Here is a 24,019-nt window from a genome sequence, read left to right on the forward strand (position 1 = left end):
GGAATTTCCACCTAAATCCCACCACCCCTCAATTTGAGTCTCCTCCACCCCACGAGGAGCGTTCTGTCCCCTGGCCCAGCTGGAAATGCCACCTCCCACACTCAGACATTCCAAGGAATGCCTTTGTGAGGGAAGAGCTGCTGGAAATGCACAGTTGTGGTCAAAAACCCATGAGAAGTTTGCAGTTGTGACTGCAAGGACGTTCAGATCCACGCTCACAATCACAAAGCTGCCAGGGATTTGCAGCTGCAACCACAAATGGCCAAAATCTGGAGTTTGGGATCACAAAGTGCTGCAGATCAACGGCTGTGAACCCACTTCATTTTGCAGCTGCAACATAAAACCTCTGTAAATGTGTGCTTGGGATCATAAAATCACGGCAGGTTTATAGCTGCAAGAGCAAAACTGCTGCAGATTTGTAGCTATGATCCCCAAACTGCTGCAAATCTGTGTTTGTGATCACAAAAACCCTGCAGATTTACAGCTGCAGTCATAAAACTGCCACAAATTTGCATTTTGATCCCAAAATTGCTGCAGACTTCCAGTTACAATCCCAAAACATGCTGCAGATTTACAGTCGCAACCACAAAATGACTAAAAACTCATGTTTGTGATCCCAAACCTGCTGCAGATTTACAGTCACAATCCCCAAACTGTTGCAAATTCATAGTTGATCCCAAACACTATGTAAATTCGTGTTTGTGATCCCAAAACTGCTGGAGATTTCCAGTTACAACAACAAAACTGTTGCAGATTTACAGTTGCAACCACAGAATCACTAAAAATTTGTGCTTGTGATCCCAAACCCTGCTGCAGACTCTCAGCTGTGATCCCCAAACCGCTGTAAATTCTCATTTAAGATCCCAAACGGCCGTAGATTCGCATTTGCGATCCCCAAACCACCGTAAATTCTCATTTAAGATCCCAAACCGCGGCACTTTTCCATTCGCGGCCACAGACCCGCCCCCGATTCTCCGCCGGGATCGCGGAGCCGCCCCGATCCGCGATGTTCCCACCACAAACCCCCTTTGCCCTCCCAAACCCGCTGCCCCAGCGCCATTCCCGATCCCATTCCCGGTCCCGGTCCCATTCCCGGTCCCATCCCACGCTCGCCCCGCCGGGGGGAGGCGGTGGCCCCACCTCAGCCCCGGGAGCATCTCCCGCGCCCCGGGCACCCCCTTGCCGCGGCCTCCTCGTCCCCAGCCCCTTTTCCCCGGATTTGGGGCGGTTCGGGCTCGGTGCCCGCCCGCGGGAAGCGGATGCGGGGTCAGGATTAGCCCGAAATCCGCATCCCCTCCCCGCGTGACGGCGGGAGCGGGGACCCTCCTCTTCCTGGAGGTCCCGACAGCGGCACGGCCCCATCCTCCCCCAGAAATCCCTCGGCATTCCCGGGCTCTGCCGACAAACCCACCCCGAGGCTCCCGGCGGGAGCGGAACGAGGAAAAGGAAGGGAAACAGAAGCAAACGCCAGCCCCCGGCGCCGGCCGTGCCCGGAGGGGGTGGGGAGGTCCTTACCCGGGACGGAGCCGCTCTCCAGCGGGCACGGCGCTCTCGGAGGGCCCTGGCCTTGAGCCCCGTGCTCCTTAAGCTCATTAACCCCGGGAGTTGGCTCCGGCAGGAAAAGCTCCGGGGTGGAGCGAGCCGGGGTTGCCAAGGGGTGAAGCGGCTTTAACACCCCCGGGATGCGGGGATGGCCCCGGGACTCCGGATCATCCCCCCCGCCGGAGCTTTAATTAACCCCCGAGTAATTAAAGACTTTCTGTCCCCACCCTGGTAGGGAAAAGTGGGCTTAAATCCCCAAGCCGGGCCCCAAATCCCCCAGGACGGGGGCTGGAGGCGTCCCTGCCCCTGAAACAAGGGATGGATCCGGTCCCAAGCCACGCTCCGGGCAGGAGGGGCTCGCCGGGCCGCCCTCCCCTCGCCCCCCCCCCGGCAGGGAAAGTGCCCTTTCTCCCCCGGAGAGCCGGAGATTACCCGGGCTGGGGAGCAGGCAGATAGGATGGAGGATTTACGGCGTCTTGGATGCCAGGGGGCAGCTGCCTCCGATTCCACCCCCCAGCACTTGTGTCCCAAAACCCCTCCTTTTCTCCTCATTTCCTCTCTTACCTTCCCCTCCTGGTGTCCTTCCCAACAGAAACCACTGCTAAGCAACAGGTTCTGTTGTGCTCCGTGTCCAATCCCATTCCCTGGGCACTGACAAGGAATGGGAATCATCAAAGCTCATCCTGGCTGCTCCGAGCCCGCCCAGGGGAGGAAAAAAACTCCAGTCTGGCATCAAAACCGTTTTATTGTTCACTTGGAAGCGTTACATTCTCACCTGGGTTTGCTGCCAGGCCCAGGGGAAAGCTCTGAAAGCAAAATGCCCGTCATCCAGTTGGAAATGGAAAGGAAAATCCAAAGGGTTGGATAAAAATAAGTGGGATTTCGTACTTGAAAAAGCCTTAATATAAATAGGTAAGAAAATATTTATTTGTTTCAAGAGGAATCTCAACCCCAGCTCTGTCTAAGAGCCTGACTCCATTCTGTCCTTAATAAAATGTCCATGGAATTGAGTAAAAAAATCGTGTCTTCAAAATAAAGGAGGAGTAAAACAAACTTCCCAGAGTAAGAAACAAGGAATTTCAGCATGGAAATGCCAGGATCAGGCTCTCCACATCCCAGTTAAGTGCTCAGAAAAAAAATCCAGGCGGTGCTTGGCATCCTGGCAGGGACAGGTTTGAGTGGATCTGGGAGGTGAGATGGCTCCAGGAGGATGCTCCTCGCTGAGGGAAGGATTGATCCAGCCCAAAAGCACGAGCAGAAGGCAGAAGGAATCTCTGAGGAGACTCCAAGCTCTCCCTCCTTATCAAGGAGAGGGATGGAGCTGATGGTTTTTCCCAAAGGAGAAGCCTCCGAGGTCTCCCACGATCCAGGCCCTGGATGTGGAGTGTTTTAAGGCACGTGGTTGTTTCTTTCCAGCACTTATTCCAGCATTTCGAGGCCAGGTGGGTTTAAGGGCAGGAGTGAGGTGTCCTGAGGCTGCTTCTTTGGTCCCACAGAATCCCGAGGGTTCCAGCACCCACGTGGGGAAAGGTGGATCAAGGCTGGGATCAGAACTGAACCCAGCCAGTGTTCCCCTGAGCCTGGTTGGAAGACGACCTGGAGAGAGGGAAAAACAGGGAAAAAAGGGTGTTTAGAGATGGTAAAGGCATCCAGGGAGGAAAATGGGTCATCCAGGGGCACCCCAAAACTCTCCTGGAGCAGCAGAGCAAGAAGTGCCCACGGGCCCAAACTCAGGGAATTGGCAGCACAGAGGCAGAGCCAGAGGCAGAGCTGCTTCTGAACACCAAAGTTGGGACTGGATGGAGCAGAGCCCCCACCCCAGCGGGACTTTCCAGCAAAACCAGGTGGTTTTGGGGCATCCACATCCCCCCCAAATCCCTCTCCTGCTCACCCTGAAGCTTTGGCAAAGTCTCCCCAGACATCAGCAGCAGGAGCAGCAGTGGGCTGAGGCCAGGACAACAGGGAGTCTGTCAGAAAGTCGGGAAGAGAGAAAACAAAACAGCAGGAGTGATTTCCCACTCTCATTCCCAGATTCCCTGCTTTGATGGATGAAGCAGCCCCTCAGGAACTCTGTGTGAGCACAGACCTGTGATGGGGGTTCCCGGGAGCTGGGCAGGCGTGGGGAGCGAGGCTGGGCGCTCCCCAGAGCTGGATTTTCCTCCAGGGGGTGGCGGGAGCAAGCTCAGGCCCCCAGGCCCTGCAGGACGTGGCCTGGTGTTCCCTGTCCCTCCTTCTTTTTTCTTCATGTTCTGAAAGGAGAGCAGGAAGTTTGGGTGGGATCGCATGTAAATCCAGAGCTGGAGGGTGAAAACTCTGGAAGCCAAATTGTTTTAATTTGGGAATAAAATCCTTCACCACTGTGACACCCCACTGCTGGTGCATCCTTAGGGGTCACAGCAGGGGTGGATTTTACCCCAGATCCCACAGGCCTGGTTTTGGCAGCAGGAATTGATTGCACCACAACCCCGTGCAAATCCCTGCAGGCAGCATTATCCCCACGGGCTCTGCCCTGAGTCCACGCCCAGGGATTTTGGGAAAGAGCTGCTGCTTCCTCGTGCCACGCAAAAGAAGAGCTGGGATCAGCTGGGAAAGGCCCTCACAGCGATGTTGAGTTTGATGGTTTGTCCCTCCTTGAAGCCCAGATCCAGTTTGGGTCCCTGCTCCAGGTCCTGGGCCTGCCGGGCCAGCTCGCTCTGCTGCCTCACCCACCTGTGGGAATTAAATCCATGGAAAAGGAGACACAGCCCGCCCCAGGCTCCCCCAGACAAATAAATCCTGCTCAGGACCATCCCTCTGTGGCAGCAGCTCTGCAAAGGCCAAGGTGTGAGCCGAGACCTCACCTGAGGGAGCACCCAGGGGATGATTCCCAGCAGAGGCTGTTGGAGCCCCAGGGATCCCCCAGCCAGCACCACGTCCATCCATCCCTCCCCAGAACCCCAAAATCCCACCATCCCCAGCACCTGGAGCAGCCCCTCAGGGCACCTCCTTACAGGAAGCAGAGGAAGTAAATTGGGGAATCTGGATTGGGAATCTGGACACCCAGTTTTGGACTTGGGAAGCCCAGACCGGGACACTGCTGATCCAGGCTGGGAAATCCTGGAGAGAGAAGAGCTGCGAGTTTCTTCCTCTGCCCACACCTGCCCAGCCCAGCTCCCACTTCTCCACCTCTCCTAGAGGAGACCTGACAAAAACGGAGCTGAGAGGACCCAGGGAGAGGCAGAAACTCACTTGAAGTGGTCCTGGAGAGCCACATTGAAGTCAAAGGCATCCCCTCGGTCCACAAAGCCAACCCCGATGAACGCCCGGCGGCCTGGGCAGGAAGGAGGAGATTGGGATGGGATGGGATGGGATGGGATGGGATGGGATGGGATGGGATGGGGATGGGATGGGATGGGATGGGATGGGATGGGGATGGGGATGGGGATGGGGATGGGGATGGGGATGGGGATGGGATGGGGATGGGGATGGGATGGGATGGGGATGGGGATGGGATGGGGATGGGGATGGGGATGGGATGGGATGGGATGGGATGGGATGGGATGGGATGGGATGGGGATGGGATGGGATGGGGATGGGATGGGGATGGGGATGGGGATGGGATGGGGATGGGGATGGGATGGGGATGGGGATGGGGATGGGATGGGATGGGATGGGATGGGATGGGATGGGGATGGGATGGGATGGGGATGGGATGGGGATGGGGATGGGGATGGGATGGGATGGGATAGGATGGGATGGGATGGGATGGGATGGGATGGGATGGGATGGGATGGGATGGGATGGGATGGGATGGGATGGGATGCTCCATCCTGCACAGCCCCTGCCTGGCGCTGCCTCCAGAGGGAGCTGGGACACTGGAGACTGAGCCACAGGACTGGGGATCACAGAATCCCAGAATGGTTTGGGTTGGAAGGACTGTAAATCCCATCCCGTTCCACAGGCAGGGACACCTTCCACTGTCCCAGGCTGCTCCAAGCCCCTTCCAACTTTGGACACTTGCAAGGTTCCAAGGGCAGCTGCTCTGAGCATCCTGTGGCAGGGTCTGCCCACCCTCACAGCCAGGAATTCCTGCCCAATATCCCATCCATCCCTGCCCTCTGGCAGTGGGAAGCCATTCCCCGTGTCCTGTCCCTCCAGCCCCTGGCCCTTGTCCCTCTCCAGCTCTCCTGGAGCCACTTCAGAGACTGGAAGCCACAATTAGGTCACCCCAGAGCCTTCCCTTCTCCAAAGACATCTCCAGGTGTTTCACCTCTTTGGCTGCATCTAAACTTCAGTACAAACAAGCTTTTTAATTAACTGGCAGCAGGGGGGGGCTCCTGCATCCTGCTGCCAACGCTGAGCAGCCAAACCCAAGTGTTTTTGTTCCTGGCGAAGGTCAGAGCCGTGGGAGGGAGGGAGGCAGCTCCTCCCTCTGCCCTCCCCGTGCAAGAATGGAAAGCAGGAATCCTTCCCGAACGGGAGCAGCGAGGGCTCCGCGGGGCGTGCGGGACGCACCGTTCCCATCTTCAATCCGGATGACAAAGTACCGGCTGGAGTCCGTCACGCCCTCCACAGCGATCCCGGGGAACTGCTCCACAGGAGCCTGGGCAAAGAGCTCTCCTGGAACACAGCAAGGGGCCGGGTAACGCCGGGCCCAGCCCGCGCCGCTGCTCCCCGGAGCCCCGCGATCCCCCCTCACCCGAGGCCTTGTCCTCCAGCTTGATGAAGGCCGTGCTGCCCTTGGCCGTGATCCGCAGGCGGCCGCTCCAGGCCGGCTGGTCCAGCTGCCACTCCGCGGCCCTGGGGAGCAGGAAGGAGCCTGAGCCCTGTGCCGCCCGCAGCCCCTGGGCTGCCCCGCAGCTCCTGTGCCTGCCTGCTAACAGGGTCACGGTGGGGGCAGCGGCATTTGCCGTGAGATGGCTCGTTTCACCCCAAAACAGCTGCTGCGTTGGGGCGGGGAGCAGGCAAGAGCTGCGCGGGAGGTTTCGGTTCCCTTTCCGCGGAGTTTCCAAACCCGAAGTTGCGTTAGGGACAGGCGGCTGTGCCAGGACGGGCTTCGGCTGTGGGTCACTGACGGGATGGGAACCCCAAAACACACGGGGGGACGGAGACTGCCCTGTGGGGTGGGGATGGGGGCAGAGACACCTCCCGAGGGAACCCACGGGGGGCTGAGGTTTCTCACGAAAGGGCTGAGACACCCCATGAGGGGCAGTTCTTGCTGCCCCACGGGGAGGGAGAGACCCCAAACGCCTCCTGGGAACCACAAATCCCACACACCTCATGAAGAGGGGACCCCACAAACCCCGCAGGGAGGGGGCGAGCCCCCCCACGCCAGGAGGCGCTGACACCCCGCGGGCGGGCGCGGGCCCCACCTGTAGCCGCGGTTGGAGGCCCGCGGCGGTACCCGGTACACGAGCACCGCCGGCTTCACGCACAGCACCGACTCGTACTCCTCCTCCGCCTCCGCCGCCATCGCGGCCCCGCCGCCGCTCTGTCCCGCCGCCTCGATGGTACCTCGGTGATGCCTCGCTGCTGCCTCCGCGGCCGCCCAGGAGCGGGCGGGGCCCGCCGAAGAGAGGCGCTTCCGCACCCGCGGCGCCCCCTAGCGCGCGGGAGGACCCGGTGCAGGGCGCTGCGGGAACTGGTCCCAGTTCACTGAGGGAACTGGAACCGGCTCTGGGCTCCGAGCCACGGAACTCCCAGGTTTCACTGGTTTTATAAATCAGGTAATTTCATAAATCAGATAATTTATTAGAGTCTATTATTTCTATTTATTTCTATTATAGCGCTATATACTAAATATTATAGTATTGTATATGTTCTATAAGGTAGATACGGTATGTAAAATATATGTATTAGATACTGGGTTGTATAATATATATAATTATATTTTTATTCTATATTAATTTATGTATTGATATTTCTATATTATATATTAATATTATATGTTTATATTATTTCTATTCTAAATAAATAGTTAAAAGGCATCAGAATTCCAAGGGAGCTGCCAGCGCTCCCAGATTCCTCACCCCAGGAGCCTCCAGCAACTTCTCTGGATATTATGGAGCACAACACCCAGGGGGGAGCCCAGCATGGAGCAACAAAATAATCACATTAGATTAAATGAGTTCAATTAACTGATTTGTGTGTTCTTCTCCAGGGAGAGGCAGCACTTACATCACACTTGGGATCCACATCTCCCCTTGGAGCACTGCCCTTCCCACCCTCCTCGGACTACTCCTCTCAACCATCCTAAAAATGGGGTAAAATCCCCTGGTTTGGGGTAAAACTATGGGCAAAATCTCCCAGATTTTACCTTCCTGGCGGACTTTTACACACCTGCCACCACAAAGCCACCCCTGGCAGACACGGCGAGAAAAGGAGGGAGCCGTAAAGCCGTGAAAAGTTTAAAGACATTTATTTAAAATACAATTTATAAAACGTTTTCTTTCCGGCGCAGGTTTGTTTTTATTTTTTTTTTTGGGGGGGGGGGGGGCAGAAACACGCGGTGCCGCGTCCATCCTCCCCCTCCTCGGGATGAAGGCGCTTCCCACAGGAACGCCGCCGAGCCCTGCCCGCGGGCGGGACGTGTCCTGGGCACCGTGTCCTGGGCACCGTGTCCTGGGCACCGTGTCCTGGGCACCGTGTCCTGGCGCCGGGATGCAGCAGGAGCAGCCGGAGAAGGAGATTTCAGTGCTGGAAAAGGGGATTTCGGTGCCAGAGGTGGAATTTCGGTGCTGGACACGGAGGAGGCAGCGATGCGGCGCTGACCGGCCGCTCCAGAAATCCGGTGGATTTGGGAGGTTTTTGGCTATTTGAGGCTATTTTTAGGAATAATTAAGGAAAGGCGCAGTGACTACAGTTATTGCTGATGTCCTTCTCCCTCCTGCTCCCTCTCGGAGCTCATCCCGGCCCCCAGGCTGAGGGGGATGAGTGAGATCCTCCAAAAGTGCCCAGGATCCCAGGGGGAATCCCGGGGGAATCCCGGCCCACCCGGAACCAGCTGTGAGGAGCTCATTAAGGTTCCTGGGATCACTTGGATACACAGGTAGTTTCTATTTTCCCATTTCTGTGGGATTTCAGCCTCATTTTCACACAGGGCTTTTCGTTCACATCAAGATTGGCTCGTTCCCCCTCGAACCTACTGAAGGCAGCACCGGATGCAGGAATCCATCGGGAACCACCCGGGCCTCCAGGTCCTGGCCCCTCCAGGAAGAGCTTTTAGTGTTCATCCAATCCCTTGATATCAAGTGATCCTCAGCTTCATCCAGGGGGGAACATCTCCGTTCCTGGGGAGCAGCAGCCTCCCCGTCCTCTTCCCGGGAGCCTGAGCAGGACGATCCCTTCCCTGAAGCCTCGCTGCCTCCAGGGAGATGGGGGGATCATCCAGGCTTTCCCCAAGGCTGGTCTGGTTCCTGGTTCTGCCATTCCAGGAGAGCTCCTACCGTCCCTGCGCCGCCAGGCCGGCCCCTCGGGATATCCCACTGCCCGACGTCACGGCCGCAGCAGCGCCGGAGCCTCTCCTCCTCCTCCTCACATCTCTAATTCTTCACTGCCCGGCCCTCCACGGCCGGACAGCAGGCATTTGCACGGGGTCACTCTGCATTCCCTTCTCCCCAAACACAAAAGAACCCAAAAAGGATGTATTTTAAGCTTCTCCTCAAAGCCAGCAGGGAATCGGAGCCAAGCTTTAACAGGAGCAAGATGTGAACTGGGTCTGACTCTGAGGTACCTGGGGGTATCCAGGAGTTCGCTTCCATGGCAGTGGAAATGGAGAAGGAAAAGCATGAGCTTGTCATCCCCAAGCCATCACATTCATGGAAATCCATTGGAATTCCCTTTGTAACACTCAGCTACCTTTCTGGATTCAAACAAACGGCTCAAACCCTTCCCATGCACTCCGCCGATCCAAGATACAGAAAACAAAGAGAAAATCAAATAAAAGAACCTAAAATCCTTGGAAACAGAACTCGTTCTGGAAGTGATGAGGACAACATGCGCGGCTGGGGAGGCTTCCCATCTTTTTTTTTTTTTTTTTCCTTAAATGCCAGGTTTCGAGTACAACAAACGTTATTGCTGGCGCTTGCTCCGACCCGAGTGGGACACGCACAACTCCCTGCGCCCGGCCGAGTCCGGCACGGCCCCTCGTGTCCCCCGGCCGCGGGGACAGCCCTGCCGGGACGGCCGCTCACAGTGGGTGGAGAGGGGAGGTCACAGTGCGTGGGGCTGAAGGTCACAGTGGGCAGAGCAAAAGGGTCACAGTGCAAATCACCCCGGGAGGTGCCCTGGCCCGGGTCCGTGTGTCCGTGCCGGCGGAACGGCGCCTCCGCCTCTATCTGCGCTGCTTGAAGCCCTGCGAGCCATCGGGGCCCAGCGGCTGCCGGATCACGTTGTTGGGCTGCCGGCTGTCCTCGGGCTGCGAGATCCGCGGCGGCCTGCGGGGACAGAGGGACACAGCTGAGACTGGGGACAGAGGGACACAGCTGAGCCTGCGGGGACAGAGGGACACAGCTGAGCCTGCGGGGCACAGCTGAGCCTGGGGACAGAGGGACACAGCTGAGCCTGGGGACAGAGGGACACTGCTCAGCCTGCGGGGCACAGCTGAGCCTGCGGGGACAGAGGGACACAGCTGAGCCTGGGGACAGAGGGACACAGCTGAGCCTGCGGGGACAGAGGGACACTGCTGAGCCTGCGGGGCACAGCTGAGCCTGGGGACAGAGGGACACAGCTGAGCCTGCGGGGCACAGCTGAGCCTGGGGACAGAGGGACACTGCTGAGCCTGCGGGGCACAGCTGAGCCTGGGGACAGAGGGACACTGCTCAGCCTGCGGGGACAGAGGGACACTGCTGAACCTGGGGACAGAGGGACACAGCTGAGCCTGGGGACAGAGGGACACTGCTCAGCCTGCGGGGACAGAGGGACACTGCTGAACCTGGGGACAGAGGGACACTGCTGAGCCTGCGGGGACAGAGGGACACTGCTGAGCCTGGGGACAGAGGGACACTGCTGAGCCTGTGGGGACACTACTGGGACCTGCGGGGACACCAGGAGCAGGGCTGGGGCTGCAGGGGCACGCGAATGAGGGTGTGCAATTCCAAGTGCCTTGGGGAAACCCCTGCACCACGGGAATCTTGTCACGTGCTCTGAGGTCCCCAGCACAGGAAGGACATGGAACAAGTCAAAAGGAGCCTGCCAAGGGGATCAGAGGGATGGAACAGCTCTGCTGTGAGGAAAGGCTGAGGGAACTGGGAACTTGTTCAGCCTAGAACAGAAAACCTCTGGAGTGACCTAACTGTGGCCTTCCACTGCCTGAAGAGGCCAACAGGGAAGATGGAGGGACTCTGGACAAGAGCCTGGGGGAACGGATTCCCATTGCCAGAGGGCAGGGATGGATTGGATACTGGGAAGGAATTCCTCCCTGGGAGGGTGGGGAGGCCCTGGCAGAGGTCTCCCAGAGCAGCTGTGGCTGCCCCTGGATCCCTGGAAGTGTTCCAAAGGCACATGGATGTGGCACCTGGGGACACGTTTAATGGGGAACACAGCAGTGCCAGTCAATGGCTGGACTCTGTGATCCTGGAGGGCTCTTCCAACCTCACTGGTTCCGTGGTTTACGGCCTTACCAGGCACTTCCCTCGTCCCCACGCAGCTGAGGCTCTGCTAACAGAGCCCTCCTCTCTCTGTGCCAGCCCCGCTGCACTCCCCAAGGAACCCCCACCAGTGCCAGGCAGGAACTCCCCAGGCCCACGGGGCTGCTCTCACCTGTCCAGGATGGGCTTCTCCTGCTCCTCCTCGGGGCTGGCGCTGCCCAGGATGCGTTTCCTGGCCTCGGCGTACTCGGCCTCGCGCTGCGCCAGCGATTTGACGGGGAAGGCGGGGCGGCTGGCCGAGTGCGGGCTGCTGAGGACGCCGTTGGTCGTGGGCCGCTTGAGGATGCGGATCTGGGGCGGGGGCCCCGCGGGAAGGCTGTCGTCCTGGATCACGATCGGCACTTTGGGAGGAGATTTGGACTTTCTGCTGTTGGGAAGAAAAACATGGGGTTGGTGCTTGTTTTCCACGGGGGTTTGCTGCCTGGCGTGTGAATTCCTCGTGCTCGGATGGCCTTCCTGTGATTAAGAGCAGCCTGGAATAATTAAAGGCCTCGTTATAGTTGTAACTCTAAACTGGAGCAGTGGATTAGCTCGGAAAGAGATGGAAAATCAGTCCCTGCTGTGTGTGGCACCATCAAACTCTGCTGAAGGAAAGGAACAGACACTGGGTAAAGCTTTAGCATTTCTAGTTGAAGATATTGGTATAAACACCTTGATTTCATTCCTTGCATTCCCTCTCACCAGGACACCCAGCCTGTCACTGCCATTTCACTCCTCAGAGCCAGCCTCGGCCCCAGCTCACCATCTGAATGTTTTACAGTCCCTTTTCTGCATGGAACTCCCAGAGGATAAATCCCATGACTCTCTAATAATCAAAGGAGAAAAAAACCCCCAACAACAAAGGACTTGTCAGCAGCGATTAAAAACGTTTCTGGCAGGAGAAAATAACACAGCCCTGCCCAGGCCCAAAGGAAGCAGGAAAAGAAATTCTCCCTGATGCAAGACACAGCAAGTCAGTCCAGAGCCAGGAGCTGGGATTACCTGACTCACCCATTTCTTCCCCTCTTTCTCACACAGCTTCCCCCAAGCTGGAGCTTCACGCAGTCTGGAGGAGCCGGCTCTGAAATCAGAGCACTCTCAGCTTTCTGCTGCCCTCCCGCGGCTCCAAAGGGCCACCTAGTGGCACGGAGCCAGGGATTCCCCGATTCTCAACCCCAGCCCGGCGCTCCCTGCTCAGTTTGAAGCTGTTTCCCCACTGTTCCCACTCCCTAGGCCTTCAGCTGTCCAACAGCACCTCAGGAAAATCAGGATTTTACCTTTCCTTCTGTGTGATCTTCAGCTTCTTTTCCAACCGTCTGTCTATTTCCTTGAAAAAAAGGAGAGAAAAGTAAAACCACTAAGTTTTTAATAAAATGAAGACCAACGGAGGTTGGAGTTTGAGCCTCTCTGAGCACACATTTAATTTCACTCTTCCGAATACCAATCTATAAAGGGGGGAGGGAGTGTGTGATTCCATCTGAGGATGACTTGGGAATCAAGAGGCAGGGAAAAGCAAAGCCACCATGGATAAACCACGAGAAAAGCAGAACCACCAGGAGTATTTTGCTGTAAGCAGCAGCACACCCACAGCAGGCCGTGGATCCAGCACAGGGCGCTCATCGCTCATTTTAACCACTTCAGCAGGCAAAAAACCACCTGTGAGGGTAAAACCCCACCGATTCCACAGCGATTCCACAGCAAGTATTCCCGGATCCAGGCAGGGAGCAGGCCAAACCTGCCGGGCAGAGGAGCAGCAGTGGCCACGGCCGGGGCGATCCCGGGGGAGCTGAGCCCCGAGCCAGGGGCAGGGCTGGCCGGCAGGGCCACATTCCTGCCAGGAGAAGGCCCTGCCCTGCCCCACACGCACCAGGGAGCCTCCCTGGGCTGCTCCCTGCCTTTCCACACGCTGCAGTCACCCATGGAGTCACCCATGGGCACCGAGACGCGTTCATCACTGAGCGTGGCAGCCTCTGCCCGGGGCTGGCCTCCGCCTCAGCCGAGCTGGCCACGTGCTGCAACTGGAGCAATCAGGCAGAGAAACACGGCTGAGGAGGAGAAGGAAGCCAGCTTGCAACCCTCCTGCAGGTGACCTGCCCCAACCCCGCCAGTATTTTTAGATCCTCACGACAGCTCCCTTAAAAGAGGCTCCGAAACAGCTTTTTGTGTTTGATTTAATCATCAAGGAAGGGGAGAAAACACTACCTGAGAGTGTCCTAGTTTAGCCAGCTGATAACTGGCACTACAGAAGGAAATTCCAAACTTGTGGCAGGAGGCAGCTGCTGTACTTTGAGGCCTGGCTGCTTCCCCCTGCTGCCAGCAGGAACCACAGCGGGCACAGCTCGGGAGAGGAACGGGTCTGGACAGAAATTCCCTGCCCCTGTGAGCAGGGAAGGAGCACAAGTCACTACAAGATGCCAAACCACAGTGTTGGCTGTTGGTCATACAGGCCACGGCAGCCTCCACCTAGAAGGGAATAAATCATTTCAGGAAGATAAAAGGTGGGTGGGAGGTTGAGTTTCCTACCCAACCCTGTCCTGGGAGGTAACAAAACCAGGCAGAGCTTCACAAGGCAGGTCTCAGGCAGAGCCTCCCGGGGAGGGCAAACACCTGCAGCTTCCTTCCTCTTCAAGGGGACTGGGAGGGAGGAAAATCCCATCCAGCACTGCTCAAGAGAGAGGGAAGTGTGTAAGAGCTGCCTCCTGCCCTCCGAGAGCAGGGGGTGGATATCCCTGAGGATATATATCCCTCAAGATATTCCTGAGGATGGAGATGCTGTGGAGCAGCTGGTGGCAAACAATGGAACCCAAGTGAGGGGAAGGGGTTGGCTCCTCACTGAGCCAGCCCAGGTGACATCGTGGTTTGAAATCGCATTTTCAGCCTCCAAGAGTTCACCCAGGCCCTCCTGGAATATCCCCTATTAAATACTACAGCACACGGGGGAGAGAGACAACAGAAAAACAGGATGAAAAGGGGGCAAACACACTCAGGAGCTTCTGAAATCCTTTCACTCTGAGTAGAAACAGGGCTGCTGAGCCCCCAGGTGGCACCATGGGCACGGAGGGGTCACAAGCCACAGAGCAGCCCAGGGAAGGCTCTGTTCTGCTGCCTCCTTCCTGGCAGGGGAGAGGTGACTGGCAAAGGTCACACTCCTGCACTGCTGGGGGCTCTGAGCTGAGCTCAGGGCTGTTCCTGCACTGCTGGGGGCTCTGAGCTGAGCTCAGGGCTGTTCCTGCACTGCTGGGGGCTCTGAGCTGAGCTCAGGGCTGTTCCTGCACTGCTGGGGGCTCTGAGCTGAGCTCAGGGCTGTTCCTGCACTGCTGGGGGCTCTGAGCTGAGCTCAGGGCTGTTCCTGCACTGCTGGGGGCTCTGAGCTGAGCTCAGGGCTGTTCCTGCACTGCTGGGGGCTCTGAGCTGAGCTCAAGGCTGTTCCTGCACTGCTGGGGGCTCTGAGCTGAGCTCAGGGCTGTTCCTGCACTGCTGCTGTCTCTGAGGTGAGCCCTGGGGCTGCAGCCATGGTCTGACTGCGAGATGCTGCAATTGCAGGGCGTCACCTCCACCTCAGCACCCCAGAACAGGTGATTCATGGCACTGTCACCGAGCCCCAGTGCTGCCAGACAGCCCCACACACTCCAACCACAACCTGCAGCCTCCCCTGCCTGAGAAAAATGAAGCTCTTTGATCAACACAAAAACTTATTCCAAGGAACGCTCCAAAACCATCCCACCTCCTTCACAGCCTGTTTTGCTTTTCCCACTCTGGGGCAGGTCATTTCAGCAAAATTCTTGGTATCTGTCTCCAAGCCCCCAAAACTGCCAGTGGTCAGGGAGCAAACACGTGGTCCTGGACCATAAACCAGTGCTCCGTGCTTGGGGAGCTCCTCACCAGGGACCATACGGGGTCATGGAGGCTGCAAAAGACCTTGGATCACTGAGCCCACCTGTGCCTGATCCCACCTTGTCCCCAGCCCAGAGCACTGAGTGCCACGTCCAGGGATGGGCACTCCAAACCTCCCTGGGCAGCCCCTGCCAAGGCCTGAGCACCCTTTCCATGGGGAAATTCCTCCTGGTGTCCACCCTGAGCCTGCCCTGGCCCAGCCTGAGGCCGTTCCCTCTGCTCCTGTCCCTGTTCCCTGGAGCAGAGCCCGACCCCCCTGGCTGTCCCCTCCTGTCAGGAGCTGTGCAGAGCCACAAGGTCCCCCCTGAGCCTCCTTTTCTCCAGGCTGAGCCCCTTTTCTGCTCCCTCAGTCCCTCCTGGGGCTCCATTCCCTTCCCAGCTCCATTCCCTGCCCTGGACACGCTCCAGCCCCTCCAGGTCCTTTTTGCCACGATGGCCCAAGACTGGAGACAGGCCCTGCCCTGGGCCTGTGCCCACACCAGGCTGGCACAAGGAGCACAGCCAGGTGCAGCTAAAATATCCCCTAAATTCCAGCCTCAGCAGCTGATGGAAGCTCTGTGCTCTCTGCAGAATACAAGGCTTCCTCCACACATAGGGATCTTGGCAGAGTAACAGAAACCAACCATTCCCACCAAATACACATGAACTCCTCCCACCCACCCCAGCCACTGTCAGTCGTGCAGGATCCACGGAATTCCTGGTGCTGCTGAGGGGATTCCAGCTGCCTCCAGACATCCACTGATCTTTTGGGTACAAAAGTCTCCCTTTGTGTTTAAATAGATGGCCAAAAGCAGCTCCCCACCTCACACACCTCTTGGTGTGTCAGAAATTGTGTTTTCTTCTAAACACAGGGACTGACTGTGCATTTTCCAGGAAGCTCAGTGTTCATTACTAGGATGTTTGGAATTATAGGAATGGAGCGTTTGAACACCACGTGCAGACACAGCCCCAGCCCTGAGCAGCCTCACAGCTCGTGACAGGGATCACTGCACCAATTTAAAAGCAGAATCACCTTGGCACCGCTCACTTTTAATTAAAATCAAATCCCTGCTGCTGCTCCGCACGGATCCATCCGTCTGCTGATGTCACTCCTCTCCTCTGCTGTGTCACGCTGTCACCGTGTGGGTAAGGAGATAAAATTAGGAGCTGACTCGGAGGGCAAATGCCAGAGGCACTACAAGCACCACAGGCATGAGCTGCCTGCAGAGGCAGCTGGATGTGGCATCCGAGGACCTGGACAGGTCACTGTGGACAAACCCCAGGTGTCCATCACCTGAGGGGCTCTTCCAGCTCCCCCTTCCCACACAAACTTATCTGGATCACCAAAAACGAAGCCTGCTTCACGTCCCTGTGCAAAACCCCCTCCCCAAAGATTAGTAAGGAATCTCACCCACCTATTTTTAGGGCTATTATTTGTGGATGCCAAGCAGGACCCAAACAAACAGCCTGAAGAAGATTCTGTTCTCTGACATTTAGGCTGCATTTGTGGACAAGGACGTCATGGAAACTGAGCTCCAGGCCCACCACAGCCACCCCTCCTACCCCTACCCCTGAGGAAAACAGCCAAGAGGATCCATAACCCCCCTTGGAATGCAGACACGGACCCCAGGACACGAAGCTGCTGCTCAGATCCCACATTCCCGTGGCTTGGCATCCCAAAGAGCCACCCCAGCCATTAAGCTGACACCTTGGGGGTGCTCCTGGTGAGCTGGAGACCCTCAGCACCCCAGGAACGTGTCCTTCAGGAAGGGACTGCCCTGCAGAACCTCCATGGGATGGAGGCACATTCCCAGGCAAAACCAGAATGTTGGGAAGCACAGGGGCCCGAGCCAGCCACACTGTTGGCCAGAGAACCTTGTGGGAATAAGTGCAGCACACTGGGCACGTACAGAGCCCTGTCCCCCATCCCTGCCTGCAGGGACTCTCCAAACAATGAACACCAGCAGCTCCCAGCCCAGCTGATCCGGGCAAGGAATAACAGGATGGCTGGCTTGGATCCCAAGGTGAGTGACCATGACTGAAGGTGTGAGGAAGGCAGAGACTTTGTGTGGATCACTTATACTGGTGGCTATTTCCCCCTCTTCCTCCAAAATGCCTCTGCAGAAATCCAGGGGAGATCCCTACTGCAGCACAGGGCAGCAGTCCCAGTGCTCTCCTGGATCTCTGGTAACATTCCAAAGCCCTGGAAAACCATTAACCACATTCTCTGATCCCAGCACAACCTTCTACCCCTTCTCACCCCAATAACGTGGAATGTCAAACCCCGGAACGAGCAAATTTTGGCTGGAGCTGGATTCTAACAAAACCACGGCCTTGTCTGCTCCTTACAGCACCACTGGATGCTCTGGCAATTCCAGACAGAGACAAACTCCAAAGCCTGCCTGATGTTCTCTTCTTTAGGAAATAAAAACAAGTTTTAAGATCTGAGGTCACCAGAGCTGTTGATGGGGACCTGAACCTGGAACTGCTTCCCCAAAACACCCTCAGGAAAGAGCAGATGTGGGCAGTCCCTGACCTCCTTGTTATCCACCTATTTCTCTCCTCCAAAGAGAAATTAATCTATTAATTACTGCAACATTGCAATTCCTGAGGCTACTGGGGATCAGCCTGCTGCATTAATTAGTCCTCTCAGTCACTCTGCCACGCTCAGGCCTGGCAGAGGCAGGCCAGGACAGATCCTGCTCCTTGGCACCAGGCATTGAGGAACAGGACATGGAGTATTTTTGGGAACAAGCCTGGTGGCGCCACAGGACATTCCCAGCATGGATGTTTAGGGGTGAGGGAAGCACTCAAGGGGGCAGCAGCTCCTTCTCTCTTGCTGCAGTATCCCCAAACCAACCCTCACTTCCCACTGTTCATTCCCAAACTCCAAACCTCCCATTTCTAAACAAAAAACTTCCCTCTGCCCAAGCAACACCAAGCAGCAGAAACAGAAACTTCCATTCCAAGTTTGAATACTTTTTTTGACCCATTACAACACCTAAAGCAAACTTTAGGTTAAAGTTTGTCCAAAATCTTTTTGGTGTGGGAAGTTCAAATCCATCCTGGGCTCATGGCAGCACAATGGCAGCAGGAGGGGGGGGGGGATTGTGCCCCTCTGCCCCCTCAGGTGAGCCCCCACCTGCAGAGCAGCCCCAGCCCTGGGCCCAGCACAGGGAGGAGCTGGAGCCAGGCCAGAGGAGGCTCCAGGGGGATCAGAGGATGGAGCAGCTCTGCTGGGAGGAAAGGCTGGGAGAGCTGGGAATGTTCACCTGGAGAGGAGAAGGCTCCAAGGAGAGCTCAGAGCCCTTCCAGGGCCTGAAGGGGCTCCAGGAGAGCTGGAGAGGGACTGGGGACAAGGCATGGAGGGACAGGACACAGGGAATGGCTTCCACTGCCAGAGGGCAGGGATGGATGGGATCTTGGGCAGGAATTCCTGGCTGTGAGGGTGGGCAGGCCCTGGCACAGGGTGCCCAGAGCAGCTGTGGCTGCCCCTGGTTTCCTGGCAGTGTCCAAGTCCAGGCTGGATGGGGCTTGGAGCAGCCTGGGACAGTGGAAGGTGTCCCTGCCCATGGCAGGGGGTGGAGTGGGATGAGCTTTAAGGTCCCTCCAATCCCAACCATTCTGGAATTCCATGTCCCTCTCAGCTCTGACACCAAAACCCAGTTTTCCTCATGGACACAGCTCCTGCACACCCCAGCCTCGTTAGTGTGGCCTCTGACCACAGCAGTCATTAGCAGAGGGAGGTCACAGTGTCACACTCCAAAACGTTTCCCTTCTGACTCTGCTGGACTTCAACCCCATTCAGCACCTCCAGGTGACAGGAGGGGACACCTTCGGATCCAGTGACCCAGAGCCTTTGCTGGCAGGTGACACCCAGGCCACCCTCATGGGCTCATGTGGGTGACACACAGGAGACATTCAGCCACCTCAGGCACTGTGACACAAGCAGGGGACGGCCCCCAGGCCAGGCCAAGGTCCATCCCCAGCCTTTGGCTGCTCCGTCCTCCCGGGTGGCCGATGACCGCACACGGGGCAGGTTTTCCCCTCCTGGGGACACTGCTGAGGCACGGCTGGATCGCTGGGGGCACAGGGGAGGCTGCAGGCAGCAGCTGGGAGCTCAGACTGCAAACTCCAGGGGGAGAAGGACACGCAAGGAGGTTCATTCCATGGGGTTTTAACCTGTTTTGGATTGCCAGAGTAGAGTTTGACCTGCAGGGAACCAGGGAATGTCCTGAGCTGGAAGGGACCCACAAGGATCAGAGTCCAACCCCTGGCCCTGCACAGACACCCAACAATCCCAGCCTGTCCAAAGGGCCCTGGAGCTCTGGCAGCCTCGGGGCTGGGACCATTCCCTGAGGAGCCTGGGCAGTGCCCAGCACCCTCTGGGGAAGAACCTTTCCTGATCTCCAGCCCAAACCCCCCTGGCCCAGCTCCAGCCCTTCCCTGGGTCCTGTCCCTGCTCACAGGCAGAGATCAGAGCTGTCTCGCCCCTCGGGATGAAGCTGAAAGAGATTCTGACCTGAAATCAGTTATTAAGAGTCTGACACACTCAAATCTTAGTTGGCAAAGGAATAACCAAAGAATCCACCTGCCAAGCACCAATTCCAAGCTGAGGATCACCCACGACCATGGACACACTCCAGTTTTGGAGCCCAGCTTCCCACCTAACATTTAATTATTGGTTTAGCCAGGTAAGCAGGCCTGAGTGTCACCAACTGACCTCTGATTTGTGTTTGCCAGCTGGGCCACACAACAACACAGAAAAACAAACCAGGAATTAAGGCTCATTAGTGTTTTCTGACCCACACTGGCCTTGGAAGGCCTTTCCACCCTTACTCCTAACTCAGCCAACTCACACGTTACTCATGCCCTGGTTTTCCATCTGTAACTCCCATTCCACAGACATTCCAGGGCTCTAATTAGACACCAGGGAGGTGACAGGGACCCAGAGGCCCCACAGAGCTCTGCTGCACCCTGTGCCCCCTGTGATAGGGGACACTGCCAGAGCAGAGGGCACTGCCTGCCCTGGTCACCCAGGGGTGGCACATTCCCAAGGAGCTGCTCTGTTTCTGGGGCAATTCTGATGGCACAAGAGCAAGAGACAAACGGAGGCCACGTTAAACACCCAAACAATCACCTGAGGATTGGTTTTACAGCTCCCTGAGTGACCAAACCGAGCTGTGTGGGGTTTCTGGGGGTTTTCTTCAACCTAATGAGATTTTCCTGGTGCCTGTTTTGGGAGAGCTGCAACAGAGAAATGAGGTGAATTTTAATTAGGAGGCCAGGGGATCTCTGCTCAGCCCAGAGATGTCTCTTGCTGACAAACCTTCTTTAAGGCCTTGAGCAAAAGTTCTCAGCCTCACCAAAAACTACAAACAAAAACGCCCAGAACTAAAAATCTGATGTATTTGCTTTCCCAAGGAACACCCTGTGGGTGGAATATTAAAAAAACTACATGCTAGGACACAGATAATGTATCCCATAAAACCCAAAATCCTGCTACATCTCTACTGTTCCCTCATGTGCTGAAGGGTCTAAAAAACAAAGTAAGTCAGGTTCTCAGCAGTGTGAAGTATCAGCATCACAGAATCACAGATGCTTTGGGCTGGAAGGGACCTTAAAGCTCATCCAGGGGCATCCCTCCAGGGGCAGGGACACCTTCCACTGTCCCAGGCTGCTCCAAGCCCTGTCCAGCCTGGCCTTGGGCACTGCCAGGGATCCAGGGGCAGCCACAGCTGCTCTGGGCACCCTGTGCCAGGGCCTGCCCACCTCACAGGGAACAATTCCTAATTCCCAATATCCACTCATCCCTGCCCGTTCCCTGTGTCCTGGCACTGTCAGAACTGGGGGTGTTTGGAGCTGTTCCTTGGTGTCTCTGTTCTACTGCAGCCTCCTCCTGAGCCCCAGCCAGGACTGCCAAGCCCTGTGCTGTATGCTGGGATCCACCTTGTGCTGCCTTGGATGGAAGAAAACCACAGAACCAGGGAATGTCCTGAGCTGGAAGGGACCCACAGGATCAAAGTCCAACCCCTGGCCCTGCACAGACACCCAACAATCCCAGCCTGTCCAAAGGGCCCTGGAGCTCTGGCAGCCTCGGGGCTGGGACCATTCCCTGGGGAGCCTGGGCAGTGCCCAGCACCCTCTGGGGAAGAACCTTTCCTGATCTCCAGCCCAAACCCCCCTGGCCCAGCTCCAGCCCTTCCCTGGGTCCTGTCCCTACTCACAGGCAGAGATCAGAGCTGCCCCTTGGGAGGAGCTGCAGTTGCTGCTGGTGCTACAGCAGAGCCCCCTCCTGCCTCCGCTGCTCTGTCCCCACCTGCTGCCTCCTCTGGCTGTGACTTTGGGACACCTGAACGTCCCCAGCTGCACCAGCATCCATCAGGACCACAAGAACCACGGGACAAGGGGCGGCTGGGCTCTCCTGTGCTCGCTTCCTGTGGGTACCATCAGCAGCTCCAGGGCTCCTTCCTGCCAGGCACGGAGTGAAATCCCCTTCCTGCCCCCCAGGGATGGCCCAGGGCAGCTCCTGCCCCTCTCCCAGCTGCACAGGCAGCTCACTTCCCACACCCCTCCAACTGCTCCACAGGTATCCAGAGCCCAACAACTGCAACAGCAGCTGCTCCTCCTGCCAGGCCTACAGGAGCAGCTGAGGGAGCAGAAAAAGGGCTCAGCCTGGAGAAGAGGAGGCTCAGGGGGGACCTTGTGGCTCTGCACAACTCCTGACAGGAGGGGACAGCTGGGGGGGGTCGGGCTCTGCTCCCAGGGAACAGGGACAGGAGCAGAGGGAACGGCCTCAGGCTGGGCCAGGGCAGGCTCAGGGTGGAGACCAGGAGGAATTTCCCCGTGGAAAGGGTGCTCAGGCCTTGGCAGGGGCTGCCCAGGGAGGTTTGGAGTGCCCATCCCTGGCGGTGTCCAAGGAAGGGCTGGGCATGGCACTCAGTGCTCTGGGCTGGGGACAAGGTGGGGACTGGGCCCAGGGAGGACCCAATGATCCTGGAGGGCCTTTCCAACCTCAAGGATTGTGTGATTCCCCAGGGAATCTCCCTGCTCATCAGCACAAGCACCACTGAGGTTATGAGCACGAATTCCCAGCAGTTTGGACTGGCAAAGGGTGTGAGAAAGGACAAGTGACAGGGATTTCTCCTTCTAAGGAAAAGCACCTGGGAGGTACCAGCAGGAAGGACAAACTGGGAGGACGCTCCATGGCAGGATTGGAGCATCAGGACCGTTTTAAACCATTACTCAAAGCCACAGTCATGGGCTCCCGAGGCTCCAGCCGTGTCCCTTCATGGAGCGCTGTTATTAACTCCGAGCCGGGCACGAGCTCCCGCTGGGCGCAGCCCCCGGCCTTGGCAGGAGGGGCGGGCGAGCGGCTGCGCTGCCAGCCTGGCACTGGCCCCTCTCGGGCGTTCTGTTACAGGCTCTATTTTGCTCCCCTGGCTCTGGCCAGGTGTAACCCAATCCCTTGCCCACAGTCCCGTTCAGGCTCCTCGCCGAGGCCCTGTCCGGAGGTCCGTGTGCCCTCTGATCCCCAGGACCTCGCTGAAAGCAGAGTTTGCCTGCCGGAGTTTCCCCTCGCTGCGAGCAGCCCGCAGAGCACCCGCCCACACTCCGCCTGTATCTGCAAGCACAGCACTCACAAACGCTCGGGGTCCCCGAGCGTGACAGACACGATGCCAGCCGAGCTGCGGAGCCGCTGCTGAAGCGGGGCCGGGCCCCAGGGGCCGGGCCGGGACTCCCCGCGTTGTGCCCGAGTGACGGAGCACGTTCCGACCGGGGGAAAGGCCTTCGGGTGCGCGCCCGCAGCCCCCGCGCTGTGCCCAGAGCCCCGCCAGGGTCACCGCCACGCTGGGCACGCACATCGCGGCTCCGCTCGCCCCTCCTGCTCCACCCCCCCGGCAAGCGGAGCTTTGTGCGGGGCTGGGCCGCGACCCCGCTGAGCCCCCGCGGCCGCAGCCCCGCCGGGCCGAGGGGGGGTTTGGACACCGAGGAGCACACGGGGGGGCGGAGGACGGGCAGGGAGCTGCTCCGAGGACGGACCTGAAGCGGGACTGCAGAACCGGCGAGCAGCGGGGCTGAGGGCGACCCGCAGCCCCCCCGTACCGAGCGAGGCCGCGGTCCCTTTAAGAGGCCTAGCAGCGCCGCGGGGCCGCCGCGCCGCCGGACGCGTCCCGCCGCCTCCTCAAGCAGCGCCGCGCTGCGCCGCCCGCCCGCACCCCCCCGGCGCCCCGGGCTCGCCGCGCCGCCCCGCGCCGCCGCCCTCACCCCGCTGTCGGCCGCCTCCTCCCAGCTCTCCGCGACCTCCTCATCTTCCATTTTAATTCCCGTCCGCCGCCGGGCCCCGCGCCCCGCGCATGCGCGCGCCGCCCGCCGGCCCGCGCCCGGCAACGCACGCGCAGCGCGCGGAAAGGGCGGGAAGCGGCGGCGGGGCGCGGCACCACAGCGCCCCCTGGCGGCCGGGAGGACCGGGCTCAGGGCGGCTGGTGAAGACATTTTCTTTTAATTTTTGTTTTCCTTAAATTTTGAGGTGTTTTCCCTTCGTTTGGGCGTGCTTTCCCTTTGAGATATTTTCCCTTAATTTTGGTGTGTTTTCCCACAATTTTGAGGAGTTTTCCTTTAATTTTTAGGTGTTTTTCCTTGATTTTGGTGTGCTTTCTCTTAATTTTGGGGCCCTTTTTTTTGTTTGTTTTTCTATAGTTTTGGTTTCCCTTAATTTTTTGTGTCTCTCCTCTTAGTTTTAGGGTGTTTTCTCTTAATTTTGAGGCGTTTTCCCCTAATTTTGGGTTATTGGACAAATCTCTCCCCAAATTTAGGCTATTTCAGCCACCAATCCAGCCTCTGGTCCCTCCTGCAGACATCCAGGTGTCCGTGTGTCCCTTCCATCCAATTTGTGCCTCTTCATTTAAGCCCAAAGCTGCTCTTATGGAGCGCAAGGCTCAGCTCCAGCCTTCAGAAACATCCAAAATTCCCCAAGTCCCCATCATTTCTCTAAACCT

At 57.7% G+C, this 24,019-nt stretch overlaps 2 protein-coding genes across 3 annotated transcripts; both read right to left on the reverse strand.

Moving 5' to 3' along the window:
- Nucleotides 1-2,269: 2,269 nt before the first annotated feature.
- Nucleotides 2,270-7,240, reverse strand: NECAP2 (NECAP endocytosis associated 2). 2 transcript variants are annotated; one of them, XM_053997415.1, is made up of 8 exons: nucleotides 6,894-7,240; nucleotides 6,221-6,321; nucleotides 6,037-6,141; nucleotides 4,771-4,852; nucleotides 4,143-4,251; nucleotides 3,629-3,791; nucleotides 3,434-3,509; nucleotides 2,270-3,138 (listed from the first exon to the last, which is right to left on the reverse strand). In XM_053997415.1, exons 1-8 carry the CDS (start codon nucleotides 6,992-6,994, stop codon nucleotides 3,090-3,092), a joined length of 786 nt encoding a protein of 261 aa, XP_053853390.1. In that variant the 5' UTR covers nucleotides 6,995-7,240; the 3' UTR covers nucleotides 2,270-3,089. The 2 variants fall into 2 exon arrangements, with proteins under 2 accessions (XP_053853390.1, XP_053853391.1); XM_053997416.1 differs by lacking the exon at nucleotides 6,894-7,240 and adding an exon at nucleotides 6,799-6,880.
- A 682-nt stretch (nucleotides 7,241-7,922) lies between these two features.
- On the reverse strand, nucleotides 7,923-23,516 carry SZRD1 (SUZ RNA binding domain containing 1). Its single transcript, XM_053997243.1, has 4 exons — nucleotides 23,289-23,516; nucleotides 12,425-12,474; nucleotides 11,281-11,535; nucleotides 7,923-9,956 (listed from the first exon to the last, which is right to left on the reverse strand). The coding sequence occupies exons 1-4, from the start codon at nucleotides 23,514-23,516 to the stop codon at nucleotides 9,854-9,856; spliced, it is 636 nt and encodes a 211-aa protein (XP_053853218.1). The 3' UTR covers nucleotides 7,923-9,853.
- Nucleotides 23,517-24,019: the final 503 nt, after the last annotated feature.

Source organism: Vidua macroura, chromosome 23 (genome assembly GCF_024509145.1).
Source record: "Vidua macroura isolate BioBank_ID:100142 chromosome 23, ASM2450914v1, whole genome shotgun sequence".
In the NCBI taxonomy this organism is placed as follows: domain Eukaryota; kingdom Metazoa; phylum Chordata; class Aves; order Passeriformes; family Viduidae; genus Vidua; species Vidua macroura.

Bases quoted from the DNA above. Each gene is read 5' to 3' on its own strand.
- NECAP2 (XM_053997415.1), bottom strand. From the start codon at position 6,994: ATGGCGGCGGAGGCGGAGGAGGAGTACGAGTCGGTGCTGTGCGTGAAG. The intron at 6,142-6,220 runs GTGAGGGGGGAT...GCTGTGTTCCAG, and splicing joins GCTGGAGGACAAGGCCTCGG to GAGAGCTCTTTGCCCAGGCT. The intron at 4,853-6,036 runs GTGCGTCCCGCA...CTTCCTGCCCAG, and splicing joins CCGGATTGAAGATGGGAACG to GCCGCCGGGCGTTCATCGGG.
- SZRD1 (XM_053997243.1), bottom strand. From the start codon at position 23,516: ATGTCTTCACCAGCCGCCCTGAGCCCGGTCCTCCCGGCCGCCAGGGGG. The intron at 12,475-23,288 runs GTGAGGGCGGCG...CTTTTTTTCAAG, and splicing joins AGGAGGCGGCCGACAGCGGG to GAAATAGACAGACGGTTGGA. The intron at 9,957-11,280 runs GTGAGAGCAGCC...CTGTCCCCGCAG, and splicing joins GAGAAGCCCATCCTGGACAG to GCCGCCGCGGATCTCGCAGC.